The sequence below is a fragment of the Rattus rattus genome, chromosome 4 (assembly GCF_011064425.1).
Source record: "Rattus rattus isolate New Zealand chromosome 4, Rrattus_CSIRO_v1, whole genome shotgun sequence".
Classification (NCBI taxonomy): Eukaryota; Metazoa; Chordata; class Mammalia; order Rodentia; family Muridae; genus Rattus; species Rattus rattus.
In genome coordinates, this window is record NC_046157.1 from 6,144,500 (window position 1) to 6,160,387 (window position 15,888).

A 15,888-nucleotide genomic window follows, 5' to 3' on the forward strand; every position below is an offset into this window, starting at 1 on the left:
ACTCTGTGCTCTCCGTATCGCTGCCCTGCTGCTTTGCGGGTGCACCTGCCTTCACTCACGCATTTTCTTAGTTTCGAGGTCAGTAAGCCACCCTCACGAGATGGAACACCGATGGGCAGACGGTGTGTGGAGTGCAGTGACCCAGAACACCGCGAGTCAGCGGTGCCGAGGCAGGGTTATGCCCTCTGTGGGTGGGCACACCCCACTGTAAAGTCACCATGGACTGGGACTACGCACACTTCCTGTGATTTCTGACTCTTGACGCCTGTCACTTTAGACGATGCTGTTATTCAGGGAGTGCAGATGGTTTTAAGGGTTTTTGCTTCTGTGGATACGGGCAGCCACACAGCATAATCAGAAAAGGTTACTTTTGTACTGAACGTGTAGAGACATGCTTCCTTGTCACTGCTTTCTAAATGAGACAGCAGAGCACGTGTTTGCACAGCAGTCACACTGACTTGTTAACTGTCGAAGACACGATTTAAAGCACATGGTAAAGTGCACAGGTTCTGTGCGGATATTTTCCACTAAATGTAAGGAGTGAGCCTGGAATAAGTCCTTTTCTTTTTCTCTTGTTGCTGTTTGTAAGAGAGTTGGCATCCTCTTTGGAAGGAGATAAATGCCAGGGTCTTAGTTGCTTTTGAATTTCTGTGAGGAGACACCATGACCAAGGCAACTTACAAAAGAAAGCATTTAACTGGGGGCTTACAGCTTCAGAGAGTAGTCCATGGCCGTCATGGTGGGGCGTGTGGCTGAAGACAGGCGGGCATAGTGCAGAAGCAGTTGGTGAGATTTTTACATCCCATCATAAGTTGGAGGCAGAGAGAGAGAGAGAGAGAGAGACAGAGACAGAGACAGAGACAGAGACAGAGACAGACTGGATCTGGTGTGGGCTTTTGAAACTTCTAAGCCCTCCCCCAGTGACATACCTCACCTAACTAATCCTTCCCAGATATTTCCACCAAGTGGAGACCAGGCAGTCAAATATATGAACCTGGGCTGAGGGTGCAATTCTCACTCTAAAACAGCCATGGAGAGCGAAGATAGAGCCATGGCCAGAGAGCAGTAGCCGAGATACTGAGGGAGATGGCTCCCGGTTCCTTGCTGGTGTTTCCTTGCTTGTGTGCTGTCTTACTTCAGCACCACGCGAGGGAGGTCTGTCCTTCCGGATGGCAGACCAATGGGGATTATCATTAATGTTTCTTAGGTCAGCCTCATTGGCTCCCTGGGATTTTGTTGCGTTGTCTGCATCTTCTTGTCTTATTGATGTTTTCATTCACGAACATTTCCAAAGAGAGACGTCGAAAGCTCCTTAATGAAATACTAGTATCCTTGCCGTCTAACCCTACTACTGTCATTTTACTGCGCTTCCCATTACACATCTGTGTATCTACCCAGCGAGATACTTCAGTTTCTTAATAGATTTCAGGGTAAAATACAGAAACCAGCATCTTCCGCCTCGGGCATTAGCTAGAGTTCCATATTTGTTTAGGTTTTGTTGGTATTCATTTATATACAGTACATGTACAAATCTTGAGTGTACATTTGTTAAAGCTGGACAGATGCTTGTATTACAACCAAACTCCAGCCAAGATAAAAATCATGACCCTCACCCCAGGCCCTTCCCTGTGCCCGTCCCACCAGTCCCTGCTCATCGGAAGTCTTGTGGGGAATCTGGGAAGGTTTACAAAGGGATAGTCAGATGCTATGTTTAAGCGGATTTGTTACTTTGTCCTTGTGCCTTTGTTACTTTCTCCTTGTGCCTTTGTTACTTTGTCCTTGTGCCTGTCTACTGCCGTGAATACTCTCCCATCTCTTCTTTTCCTCAGATGGATCCTTCCAGTGTCCCGTTGCTGGCCTGGCACTTCGTGGCAGTGAGTAACTGTGTGAATCCCATGCTTGCCTTCTGCAGAGGCGACACTGTTCACTTCCTCCTGGTGAGTGAGCCGCAGTGGGATGGCGGGTCTGCCGTAAAGCTTCATCAAACCCTTCTCCCACAGACTCGCTGGTAATTCAATGCTGTGTCAGAAAAGTGTGTAGCCTGTTTAATTGTATTTAAGGCTTTAACGTTAAAAATGCAAAAGCTTGAACTCTCTTGGCTCTTCAGTCCTCAGGGTTTTTACCTCTTGGTTCTTTCTCCTTCGGTTCCAATGATGAGTGGTTTGTCTGTTTGTGCGAATTGCGCACGCGTGATTGAGAACACATGTGTAGTAACACAGTCTGTACCTGTGTGTGTATTGACTTGCTGGAGAGCGAGTTCGTTTGCACAGGAAGCCCATGAAGGCGGTAAAACACGTTCTCTTACGCAGCTTATGCGCTGTTTGAAGGGCAAACTCAGAGTTACTGCCGCAGAGAATGGCTGAAGCGCTGAGCTGTTTGGTGAGAACTGAAGTTGTTGATGAGAGCTCATAGAAGCAGAACGTTTGAGAGATACGCAAGCTTTAAATTAAAGCGTGGAGGGAGACAGTAAACGTCAGTCAGAGCTGAAGCATGTGTCTGTGTAGCACACAGGGTGTCTTACTCAGTGAGGCCAGCACGCCACCGTGCACCTCACTTCTCCAGCCAGAAACCTTCCAGGTTCTTTCCCCCTTCAGACAGTGTCCCGTGCGCTCTCCCATGTTGTCTTCACGCCCTTCCTTCTGACCCCTCCAGGGTCGCTCGCCTCCCCAGTGTAAACCGCACACGTGTTTGTCCTAGACTCCGCATGGCTTCCCAGCTTGTCCCCTCACTCACACAGACACCTGTCAGCCAAGCTCAGCGCTTCCCACTTGTCCTGGTCCCGGTCAGTGCTGCCTTCTCTGCCTCCCTGAACCAGCTCTGCGCTCTTCAGCCCCGTCATGACAGTGAGCACACATAAACCTCGCCTAACCGCTCTTCCTCACTAAGCTGAGAACTGAGCCTGGAGGCTGGCCCTCCTGTTTCACTAGCCTGGGGCAGCACCTGTGTGTACAGGGTGGTCGGTAGAGCCGATCTTAGGGAGAGTGTGAAATTGAATCTCTGGGTGGCTTGATTAGAGTCGGGCAAACTTAGGACCCATGGTTATGTATTTTGGTAAGTAATTTTTAGTGGAATATAGTCATGTTCATTCATTTATGTTTTAATTAATTAATTTTTTTTGAGACAAACTCTCATGTAGCCCAGGCTGGCCCCAAGCTCATGCTGTAGCCAATGCTGGCCTTTGACTTCCCAGCTTTCACTTCTCAGGTGTTAGGATTGTAGGCAGCAGCACCATGCCCAGCTTGCCTGTTATCTATGCTGCCATGGTGGGGGTGAGTAGGCCTGATAGCCTATGTGGTCTTCAGAGACAAGTTTGCCAGTCCTGGAGTCCCTGATGTGTGGAAGATCGCTTGGACGGGCAGTGGGCAGATGCTCTAGGTTCCTAGGTAAAGAAAGCGGTTAAGATGTAATTAAATGTCAGTTCAGTCTACAAGCAGCACAAATAGTAGATTGTGGCGAGTAGGTGCTGTGCACTTGTACCGAGGCTCGTGTGATGCCCTTAAGTATTTCAGAAGAAAAGCCAGCCTCTTGTCAGCCAGGGCCTAGGAACAGAAAGGCACCAGTCAGAGGCCACTGTCTTGGGGAGTGAGGGAACATTCAGGAAAAACTCTCGTGCAGAAAACGATTCCTATGCCAGCACGCTGAGGTAGACATGAGAGGGGAACTCGCAAATGTTTCTTATGGATGCCAATGAGCAGACAGCGGGGTGAAGAGCAGAACATTTCAGGACAGAGAGGGAGTAGGGCTGCAGACCTAAAGAGCATCACGTAGTAGCTGTTAGGAGCACAGCAGCTACGGCCATCGGTGTGTGCAGACAGGTTCAGCCGCGTTCACATCTCAGAGGTTTTTGTGGTCCTTGGGTCAGTTGTCCTGTGACCTTTGACATGTGGGAAGGTTCTGCATCAAAGTGGGTTCTCACTGTGGGGCAGAGCTGCCTACCTCATAGCAACTAAGCAGAAGGGAGGGGAGGGAGGGGAGAGGGAGGGAGGGAGAGGGAGAGAGAGAGAGAGAGAGAGAGAGAGAGAGAGAGAGAGAGAGAGAGAGAGAGAGAGAGACGAACGAGCGAGAGAGCACATCTACAGTGATTTCTGTCCAGGAACCACTATGTCTTGAAGATGCTATGCCCCCCACCCCACTCCCCCATAAGTAATGTCACAGGCCAGTATTTAGCACATGGGTCTTTAGTGAAGACTTAACCACAGCACTATTTTCTGGGCACTCATGAAATGCAGAGAAACAAAAGGCAAATGGAAGGTGGTTCTTGTAAAAAGTAAAGGGGAGGAGAAGGCAGAGGGATGCTCTCTAGGAGGGGCGGAGCCTTTGGGACAGTATCGGTCCCGAGGCAATGATGGTGGAAGGCAGGCTGGAGAGTCAGACACTGGACACAGAGCAGTTTGCAGGTCCTTGTCAGATGTCTGATTAGCAGTGGAATGGGGTTGGGGCTCCTTGATAAAGAACTGGGTTTCCAAAAGAGCAAAGTCTTGCAACCTCTCGTCTGCGAGAGGAAGAGCGTGGCTAAATAATGTCTGTGAGAAGCAGACCTAGGGAAGTCTGTTTAGGGAATGTTTTTGTTTTTGAAGACAACGTCAAGTATGTTTGAGAGCAAAGGAAGGAAGCAGATCTTCTAAAGGAGCAATTGGATATGCTAGAAAGGGGGAAGACATTGAACAGGTTGGGGACAGGGATGGGTATAGTTTGTTGGAGGAGAGCTGTAGAAAACCTCTGGCAGTAGGTGGGGCTGGGATCCATCTTCCGGTTAACAAGACACTTGGTACCCGCGGCACATAAAGCACAGCTGGGAAACTGAGAAGGGAGTGACTCCCTCCGCATGGCCTCAGCTGTGCAACTGAACCCGTGGCCAGGGCACGCACGCTCACAGGCACGTGACAGCGAAGAGGCCGGTGCACGGGGCCAGCATGCGAAGAGATGGGACCAGAGGGGTGGGAAGGAACCAGCCTTAGAAGAAAGGCATCTGCCGTAGTACGTACGGGAAAGCGCAAGCTGAAGTGGACGTTAGGGCCTCAGGTGCCAGCTGAACCTGCTGGAACCTGCTGCTCCCTGTCTCGGCTGGAGACCGTGTGGCAGGTGTTTTTTCACTTACATAACAATTTCTCACACAGTCTTTTCGTCTTATCTGTACTAAGTGGGTATTGTAGGCGGAGTGCAAACATTTGAAAAAAATTCTGTCAAATAATATTTGATATCCGGGCCGTCTTCATTCTCATCATCAGGTTAAGAGGGATGAGTCTGGCGCCATACACGTCACCAAGCAAAAGCACCTCCACCTGTACTACGACCTGATCAACTTCACTGTGAGTGTCACTTAGATTGTATCCCACTGTGAGTGTCACTTAGACCGTATCCCTGCTTGTTCTGCTGGCAGGGAAGGGTGGAGCTTCCCTGAGTGTCCTAATACCCCAAGGGGAGTACGGGGTTCAGAGCCCAGGTCTCTTCAGCGGTTACACTGTGTTGTGTGTGGACACACGTGTGCTTTTGAGCTTCTCCTAAAGGATGTAGGGTGCTACTCTTCTTTTCTTGTGACAAAAAACGTTGCCAAGTTTTCTCTCTACCTTGTCTCTTAGTGCTCAGGGCATTTTGGTTTAAAAAAAAATGAGACTTCTTTCTGATTCAGATTTTATGATTTCTTCAGTAAAAAGTCTGAGTTTTTATCCTCAATCATATATGATATTTTAGGATATGTAGTTGGTATAGTCGGGTTTTAAGAAGTATTATATGATGTATAAGCTTAACTGCATGATACACTTTCAGTTAAGTCTTCCTAAGTCACTCCTGTTGACCCGACCAGGACTATGAGAGTGTACCACCATGCCTGGCCCACACTGCTCTTTTAAACTCACGCATACTCTATTGATTCAGAAATATATGTTGAACATCTTGTAGTTACCTTTCTATTGCCGTGACAAAGCATTATGACCAATGCTTTGGACTGTAGAAAGCCTTTGGGAGTAGGCGATGCTGGCATTTAGTGAAAGAAGCCTTTGGTGAGGGCTTACGGTTTCAGAGAGTGGCAGGCCGGCAGGCTTAGTGTTGGAGCAGTGGCCGAGAGCTCATATCTACACACAAGTCAGAGGCAGAGAGAGAACTAATTGATAATGGTGTGGGATTTTAAAACTCCAAAGCCCACCCCCAGTGACACACTTCTACCAACAAGGCCACGCCTCCTAATCCTTCCCAAACAGATCCACCAATTGGGGACCAAGCATTAAAATATACGAGTGTACGGGAGCCATTCTCACTCAAACCCCTACGCATCCCTAATCCAAAAAGACAAAAGTGGAAGCTCCAGAATCTAAAACTTTGTGAGGACCAAGACAGAAGCACAATTAGAAAATGCCACACTTGACATCGTGTAATGAATTGTAATTAAAATGCAGGTGCACAAAAATGCTGTGTGAGCTCGTCAGAGGTCTCTAGAGGAGCCGATAGAATTTGTTTATTTATTTAAAGGGTATTTATTAGAGTGGCTTACCAGACATAGTCCAGCTAGTCCAACGATGGCTATTTTCCAGCAGAGACTCCAATAATCCAGTAGTCATTCAGTTCCTGAGGCTGGATGTGTCAGCTGGTTTCCTTTAAAATATATCTTACTTCAGTGCCAAGAATTGTTCTCTGACCATCTGGGTTTATGAGGTTCAAGTTACTTTTTCGCTTCACTATAAAAAGTTGAAAAGTTTGTTACTCTAGTAAGGTCATTTGTTCCAATATGTCCTCCAGAAAAAAAAAATCTTGTAAAAGACATAACATTCTACAATATATTAGAGTTCTTAGTCAGCCTCCCTTATCCGAGCAGGGCGCCATCTGACACTGGGACACTTACTACTGTTTAAGTTATTGGAAGCATAAGGTCCTTGGTGCCACATGTGGAGTGGCCAAGCCCCCTTTTGTCACGAGAGGTCTGGACTGGCCCTAACTTTCACTGTTATGTGCTTGAATTGCAGTGGATAAACTCCCGCACAGTTGTGCTTTTAGACAGTGTGGAGAAGCTCCACGTGATTGATCGGCAGACGCAGGAGGAACTGGAGACCATGGAGATCTCAGAAGTCCAGCTGGTCTACAACAGCAGCCACTTCAAGTCACTGGCCACGGGCGGGAACGTGAGCCAGGCCCTGGTGAGTGCCCCTGACCCCACCTTGTTCTCTCCAAGGTGGGGCTCTGTGAACCAGGCCCTAGTGAGTGCCCCTGACCCAGCCTTGCTCTCCGCACAGTGGGGCTCTGTTTGTCTGTTCGTTTGTTTCTTTGTTTTGTTGTTGTTCTTTTAACCACCATGTTGTTTAAAAACAGGACTACTAAGGTTTTTTGCCTTGGTGTAGTTGAAGTGAGTATCGATGTATTTATAAGGATTCAGGATTATGACTGCGAACAGTAATTCCTGTTACTTAATAGTAAGGAAAAGGCTGGAGCGATGACTCAGGGGTTAGGAGCACTTTCAGAGGACCCGGGTTCAATTCCCAACACCTATTTATGAGCTAACAACTGGGCTATAACTCCAGTTCCGAGGGGAATCCAATGCCCTCTTCTGGCCACCACAGGTACTGAATGCATGTGGTGTACAGAAGTTTTAATTTTTATATCTAACAAAAAAATGAAACAATTTTCGTGAGAGGGAATTTGTAAAATTGAAGTATTTTAGGAAATGAGCTGGTGACAGTAAACCCAGTAGATTTAGGGGAAAAATAACTGGCTCTGGTAGCCTACAAGGCTTTGGAAGCCTTTGGGGTATGCCAGGAGCTTAAGCAGAAGTAGCAGCTTGGGGCATTAAAAGGCCAACATGGCTGTCTTTAGAAAGATGCTTTAGGAACGAGACAGGAAGGAGGATGAGGACACGGCTGATATTGGTGTTAATGCAACTGTGGACAGGCAGCTACAGTTTTGAGCTATTTATGTGAGTAGAGTGTAGTTAAGCACCGTGAGTTCCTGATCACCTGTTTCCCAAGCCATTTTAACTTTAACTCAGACAGTTGACTGCTTGGGATGTCCACGGGAAACTTCTTATAAAAAACAGCAATGATGATCATATTTAATGGGTATTGACAACACAGTCTGTGGGCTTTGCTCTGGTCTCTCTCCTGTTTATAACTTCAGAGCGTGAAATACACACGAAGGCTGCTTAGACACACAATGTAAAAACCAGGGAGAAGCGATAAGAAATGGCCACGCAGTCGAGTGCACGGAGGTAACAGCAGCCAGTGTCTCAGACGCAGGCATTTCCTGGGATGGGGTGGCTTTGGGGGCTGGAGAGATGGCTCAGCGGCTAAGAGCACGGGCTGCCCTTGCAGGAGACTTGGTTTGAGTCCCAGCACCCACATGGTGGCTGACACACATAATTCTACTTCTAGGGGATCCAGTGCTCTCTTCTGGACTTCTTGGGCAACAGACACGCACACAGTGCACACACATAGATGCAGGCAAAGCATTCATACACACAAATACAGTAAATGAATCTTCAAACGCATACTATGAAACTTTAAACGTGCACTTTAGCCAAGATAGAAAGTGGGGAAGTATGTTCACTTTCCTGCTTAAAATACTAAATAAACAACAACAACAACAAACCAAAAAACAAACAAACAAACAAAAAAAAACGGTTCGCAAGACCCTGGACATCAGTAATGATGGATGGCAAGTCCCAGGCCACGCAGGGAACAAGTATTTGTTCTTTGCCTCCGGTCCTCTGGTTTCCTGGCCTGTAGCGTAGGAAGAGGCTGTAGTTAGACCTGGTTGACTCGGCCACTGAGGAACAGAGCTGAGGACATAGGAAAAGAAGGGTGGTTCGTGTCTGTGGACGGTGCCGGGGACCTTGAAGAGTCCCCTATTCTCTCTGTTGATAGCTGGGGTGTGTGTAAGGGCACCGCCCCAGGACAGGGAGAAGCCGTTAAAAGGCTTAAAAGGAATGTCCAGTGCTCCCCAGAGCGTACCTCCTGCTTATCGAGAGAGCCACAGCGGCCAGCACTGGCCAGAGTACTCGGGGCCACCGCACCTCAGTAGTTGAGTTTGAAACAGAGAGCATGCTAGGCTGGTAAATACTTACAATCTTAAAAGCAGGCCGGGAGGGGAGCAGACCGATGTTGGGGGTACAGCTTGGTGGCACAGCCCTTACCTAGCACCTCTGAGGCCGGGGCCCAATCCCTAGAATAACAGGCAAGCAAGAGGCCAGGACCAGACCAGGACATGAGAATGTCAACGTGGAACTTTCTGAGCACCACTGAAGTTAAACTCGCAGTCTGCGCTTGACTAGGGATCACTTGGTATTCAAAGAGGAAGGGAAGCCGTTTGGAAAGAGGGGAAAACCTGTCAAAACCAGGCTAGACCTTACACAGGGCTTAGCAGGCCAGAGGGTAACAGTCCTCCCCCTTCTTGTTTTATATTAATTTTTAGGAAGTTAACGTAACAATAATGGTTCATCACGGTGTCTCCACACAGATGTGCTTCGTTTTCATCTCTTGCCTTCCTCTGTCTCCCTCTCTCTCTCTCTGGCTCGTTCCCTTCTGATTTTATATCACACGTTGTCCTTTCCTCTCTGTGTTCCCCTTCTCTAAGATATCTTCCCGTCCTCAGATAATCAATCCCCTTCTGGCTTTGTGACTCATGAGCTCACATAAATACACATACAAGCATGCACATGCAATTATACACACACATACGTAAACTTAGGTTCTGCCTATGAGAGAAACTGTAGCTCTTGTCCTTCTGAGTCTGATTTTTCTGACTTAGCACGATGACCTCCATTTGCACCCATTTTCCTGCAAGCGCCATGACTACCTTTTCCTTTATGGCTGCATAAAATTTTCCTGGGTATGGACCGTATTTTCTTTATCCATTCACCTGTTGAAGGATGCCAGGCTGGTTTCTTCTTCTGATTTCGGTCAGTATTTGACAACAAACGTGAGTGTACAAGTCTCTATTGCATATACATTACATACAAGTCTATTGCATATACATTACATATAAGTCTATTGCATATACATTACATATAAGTCTATTGCATATACATTACATATAAGTCTATTGCATATACATTACATACAAGTCTCTATTGCATATGCATTACATATAAGTCTCTATTGCATATGCATTACATATAGTCTATTGCATATACATTACATATAAGTCTATTGCATATACATTACATATAAGTCTCTATTGCATATACATTACATGTAAGTCTATTGCATATACATTACATATACATCTATTGCATATACATTACATATGAGTCTATTGCATATACATTATATATAAGTCTATTGCATGTACATATACATATACACATACATATAACTGCAGTGCAAATGTTCATAGAGTTAAATGGAGACATGGAGGGTTCTTTAAAAGACTAGTGGTAACTGTCACCGTGCCTGAGATAACAGTAGAGCTGCTGAAGAGCTCGGTGGCTGTTTAGAGATTGTAGGATGAAAGATGAATGAACTTTAGAGTGTTACAAATGCTGCAAGATGAGATTTCCTGGAGAAGCCTATGGCGCCAGCATTAAGATGTGCACAGCAGTGTGCCGCCACACGGCCCACTTGGAGCAAGCCAGTCACAAAGATCACCAGGCAAAAGCTGCCCCCAAAGCATTATTTCGGCTTCTTTTGCAGCAGTTTTGGGGTCTGCGAACCTTAGGAGGAGATCCTTCTGGTTGGCACTTTCTATCAGGGGTGCTCTGAGGCTATATACGATTGCATGAACAGCGGCCCTGCTGCTTCCTGGGGGACACAGCTATATGTCATAGATCATGAGATGTGTGCTAACAGAGCTAGAAACTGTCCCCATTTCAAGAAAGCGGTGGGTGGATAAGAAGTCTGCTATCCATCAGGGAGGAGTGAGCCCCAGTCCTCCTGAGGACTACCTTCCATAACACTGGATGGTACTATCTAAACAGGGGGAAAGCAGCCCATTGCCCTACCCAGCTGTGACATCTGTGAGCATACAGTGACCAGCACGATACCCCAAGAGTGCAATCGCGGCACTCGCAGTGGGTGGTAACCAGAGCTGTCTGATGAGACGGAAGACGCACTTGTAGGCAGGGAGTCAGAGCTGTCTGACGAGACGGAAGACGCACTCGTAGGCAGGGAGTCTTGCCTGGCACTCACAGTCTACGATTCAGCCCCACCTTCCCTTTTCTTCTTGTGCTTTATGTTGTTCATTGCAAAGAACTCGGTGGCGGCGTTTCAACCATCTTCATTTTCTGCCAAAAGCAGTGCCTGCCCATCACTCAGCAGGCAGCAGGTTGCAGTAGTCTGCAGTGAGGACTTCAAGTTAGCATATTTCCTTCCTTTCCCACATTATTCTGAGGAAGAAAAAGGCTCTTTGTAGAAGTGCGGAATGACTTCTTGAACCTTGTCTTTTCAGTCCCTTCCACTGGCAGTCACGCAATAGATATTTTTTCTTACTTGCTTGTAGGTTAAAACTATACTGAGTTGAAATGTGTCTGCATTCCGCATTCTTTTAGAAGTTACTTTACCATTTGTATGTGTGCAGCAGTGTGCGTAGAGGCCAGGGGACAGCTCTGTGGAGTCAGTTCTCTTCTTCACTGCTTCTCGGGGTTGAGGCTGGGATCCGGTATCAGACTTGTGCCTGACATTCTTAACGAAACTTCTAGTGTGTGTAACTTTAGTGTGTCTGTTTCTTTTATAGGCTTTGGTTGGAGAGAAGGCTTGCTACCAATCCATCAGTAGCTATGGAGGACAGATCTTCTATCTGGGGACAAAGGTAAGGTCTTTTCACTCCATTACGGGGGTCATCAGGATAGTTGAGGATGGTGGTTGCTCATAAAGAATAGCGCATTTGCAAATTCTGGTCAGAATTGCAGAATTCTGGTCAGCGGTGGTCCAAATCTTGTAATAGTTATATAGGAAAGGATTCTTAGTCATTTAACCTTTTCCTTTTCTCTTAGGATCTAGTTTTACGTTTGTTCAGGTGCTTAATAAGAGTGTTATTTTTCGATTCGGGGATATTCTTCTATAGTTTTTCTTACCATCCGCTTTAATGACAGTGTCTAGTCATGCTTTGCTCGCACATGCATGCAAAGTGAGTACCCCAAGCTGATAAGTGTTCACCGCCTTCTTCAGTTACATTTGCATGGGGGCTGAGGATGCTTAGGATTAGAGGCCTCAGCAACTTTGAAGATAATATCTGGGTTCATTTCCTGTTGCTGTGATAGCCACTGGCAAAAGCCATTTAAGGGAGAAAGGGTTTATTTTAGCTCACAGTTCAAAGTCCATCATGGCCGATAGGTCAGGGCAGCTGGAGCTCGAAGCAACTGGTCTTGTTGTGTTCACAATCAGAACAGAGTGAGTGCACACGGCTGCTCCTTGTCTAATCATTTATACAGGATCCCAAGCACTGCTTAGAGGGACCCTCCCATATCAGTCAGTGAATCAAGATGGCCTCCTCCACACATCCCAGAGGCCCATCTCTCATGCTGACAGTTGAGAGTAGACGCCACACCCAGGAAGGACCTAATTATGTATATTTGTTGGAGAATTAAAATGATGTTTATATTAGATCAACTTAAGGTATATTAAAGTGCATTCAGGTGTTTGGCTTAGAATAATTGCCATTAGAACAATTTAATTTTCAACACGAAATGGACAGTTTTCTTCATTATTAAAACTCAGCCAAGACACTGCCACGTTGGTGCAGGAGGTGAGTCTGGACGTCTGTCTCCTTTGAGTGTTCGTCTCTTTACTCTTCAGTGTGAGTACTGAGGACCCTTTAGTAAGCTCCAGGACACGTTTCCATCTGAGACGTGCAGTGCGTTCGCCTAGGGGTTGGTAATGAGACACGCTGAGGGCTGGAGCAGCTGTGCCTCCTAGTGCATCTGCTAACTAACGGTTGTCTCCATTCCCTTGTTGTTCTCTAGTCCGTTTACGTGATGATGCTGAGAAGCTGGAGGGAGGTGAGTGCTCACGGGGATGGTCGGCATGGGGACCGAAGTGGCAGGGCCCTCATGTTTCCTTGACTCTGCAGATCTTAACCTCAGAAGAATACTTAAACGCCATTTCAGCTGTTAGGTACATGATTTGCTAAAACTGATCATATCAGAATCGGGTTTAGTGCTGCTGTACTATCCTTCTATCAGAACATGGCGTGAGGAAGAATCAGTGACATTTGGAAGGGGTGGCTTTGTTTGTATAGTAGTGCCCTATTTACAAGTGATAATCTGTCATTTTAAGTTGCGAAATTAGTGTAAAAAAAAATAATCAGGTTTGAGTCTGCCCAAGATAACAGTGGCTTCATCAAGAGCTCACTCCAATTTGAGTGACTGAGAGGCAGACAGTCTGCAGCTTGTACGAGAGAGAGCTGCGTGGTTCGAAGATGCTACTCCATTCCACCATCCTTGTGTTTAAATTCCAGTCTCAAGCTCACTTCATAACCCACAATAGTTATGTCTAGGTTCTGTGAAGGAGGAACAGTAAAATTAAGTCCAGCCCCAACTTTTAAAGACAATATAAATTTGGAAATACCAGACAACACTTGCACGTGTTGACCAAAGTTTAGTGCATTGCCCCAGAAGTTACAAGGAAACCTTAGAAATTACATTGAGCTGGTGTATTGCTGACCCTAGAGAGCTTGGAGCTTGTTATTAAGAAGGGGCAGAGAGCTACTGTGCTAATACCAGCCATTTCTCCTGTGGTTCCCCTTTTGAGTATAGGCTCTCCTGTCATCCATCACACAAGCCAATAGATAACACAGCGCCCAGTGCTTTATGAAGAGCTTTGCTTAGTCAAAGTTTTACACTGAAATGTTGCACAATACTATTGAAATACTGTTCACTCCTGTCTTAGTCAGGGTTTCTATTCCTGCACAAACATCATGACCAAGAAGCAAGTTGGGGAGGAAAGGGTTTATTCAGCTTACACTTCCACATTGCTGTTCATCACCAAAGGAAGTCAGGACTGGAACTCAAGCAGGTCAGGAAGCAGGAGCTGATGCAGAGGCCATGAAGGGATGTTACTTACTGGCTTGCTTCCCCTGGCTTGCTCAGCTTGCTTTCTTGCAGAACCCAAGACCACTAGCCCAGGGATGGCACCGCCCACAATGGGCTGGGTCCTCCCTCCTTGATCACTGATTGAGAAAATGCCTTACAGCTGGGTCTCAGGGAGGCATTTCCTCAACCGAGGCTCCTTTCTCTGTGATAACTCCAGCTTGTGTCAAGTTGACACACAAAACCCGCCAGTACAATTCCCAAGCAGCAGTTCTGTGGTGGTAGAATTGGAGTTCTGATTGGTAGATTGTCACATAGATGGGTCTGGTGTGTCTCCTTACTCATTGCAGAGGATGGACCATCTCCTGAAACAGGATTGCCTCACGGAAGCCTTGGCCCTCGCGTGGTCTTTTCATGAAGGAAAGGCAAAAGCAGTAGTGGGTGAGTGATAAGCGGATGTCGTGGAATTGGAGGCTGTGTCACTGTCAAGAGCTGTTAGTCTACTGGGTGTGAGAGAGTCCCGTCAGTCACCCAGCACTCTGATACTGAGGCTTGTACGTGACGCTGATGCGGGTCGTGGCGGGAGACCAGAACCAGGTTTCCTTTCGGAGCTGAGCGCTAACTGTGTTTCGTGTGGGACTTGTTTCTCTGAAGGGCTTTCTGGCGATGTCAGCAAGAGGAAGGCTGTCGTTGCAGACCGGGTAAGCGTCTCCATGCTGGCTGCACCGGTGCAGTGCAGTTTTGCTTTTAATGTTTGCATCTATCTTTGGGGATGAGAAGTGGGTCAGGCTGTGGTTCCCAGATACACTCTGCAGTGCTGTGCAAAGTCTCACAGTTGCCCTCACCTGTAAAAATAGTAAGACAACACAACAGTCAAGAGAGCACCCGGGAGAAGGGGTACATGGGGACCCAGGCTCACAGCGACCTGTCCATCTTCTGTAGGGAAGGATCCCCGGGGCACTTAACTCCGGGTTCTCATTTCCCGAGCAATATAGGAGCAGTGTCTGGACTATACAGACGTTTCTCAGGAAGGATTAGTAAATTGACACTAGCCCCTCATCTGAGAGAATTAGGGAATAAAGCCATGAAATCCCCAACTGTGGTTACTCTATTACTCATGTTAAATATTGAACAAACGTCGCCATTCTCTCTGAATCTGACACAAACCCACTTTTCTCACAGATGGTAGAGATCCTGTTCCATTATGCAGATCGGGCTCTGAAAAAGTGCCCAGACCAGGGAAAAATCCAAGTGATGGAGCAGCACTTTCAGGTAACGCCGCCTCTGTACGTGTGGCTCACGCGCTAGCCACAGGTGCCCTCGTGCCCGCATTGGCCTCCGTGCACATGATACACTTGGCCTCACGCATTGACTTCTTGGGTTGGGTTACTGAGCGTTCTTTAGTGTTTCTGCACTTGCAGGGAAACTATACAAGACTAAATTTACAGAAGTTTCTAGTGCGATGGGGAGAGACAGGTGAGCTGCTGCTCACCGCCTTGTGAAGGGAGAGGGCGCGTGTCACGAAGGGACACACCTGTGACTTGACACTTTACCGTGGATGACACCCTCTAATGACACCCTCTTATGTTAACTGGAGTAGTTAAGGAAGGAGTGGGCTGCTAAGGTTTAAATTTAGTTCCCACAACACCTGTGACTCACATATACATATGATATATTCATGGATATGTATATGATAGTCTATAAAATATGCTAATGAAAGATGTTTAGATTATCTTTGCGCTTAGTGAAAATGCAGTCCAAGGGAACGGTTTAGAGAGATGCATATGTATCATTGCTGGCTTTCCTATTTGTAGTGATCTCCAGTTATATTTTTTTTGTAAATCTGCTTAAACAAATTTCTACAACAGTAGCTCTCTTCTTTCCCTGTGTGGTGTGTGTGTGTGTGTGTGTGTGTGTGTGTGTGTGTGTAATCTAGGACCTTT

At 46.8% G+C, this 15,888-nt stretch overlaps 1 protein-coding gene across 1 annotated transcript in view; it reads left to right on the top strand.

Moving 5' to 3' along the window:
* Window positions 1–15,888, top strand: part of Vps8 (VPS8 subunit of CORVET complex) — a 198,023-nt gene that overhangs the window by 31,800 nt on the left and 150,335 nt on the right. The window contains exons 14-21 of the mRNA XM_032899998.1: window positions 1,830–1,937; window positions 5,229–5,309; window positions 6,957–7,127; window positions 11,653–11,727; window positions 12,881–12,916; window positions 14,296–14,386; window positions 14,600–14,646; window positions 15,128–15,217. Of these exons, the coding sequence (XP_032755889.1) occupies window positions 1,830–1,937; window positions 5,229–5,309; window positions 6,957–7,127; window positions 11,653–11,727; window positions 12,881–12,916; window positions 14,296–14,386; window positions 14,600–14,646; window positions 15,128–15,217 (699 nt within the window). The remainder of the gene's footprint in view (window positions 1–1,829; window positions 1,938–5,228; window positions 5,310–6,956; window positions 7,128–11,652; window positions 11,728–12,880; window positions 12,917–14,295; window positions 14,387–14,599; window positions 14,647–15,127; window positions 15,218–15,888) is intronic.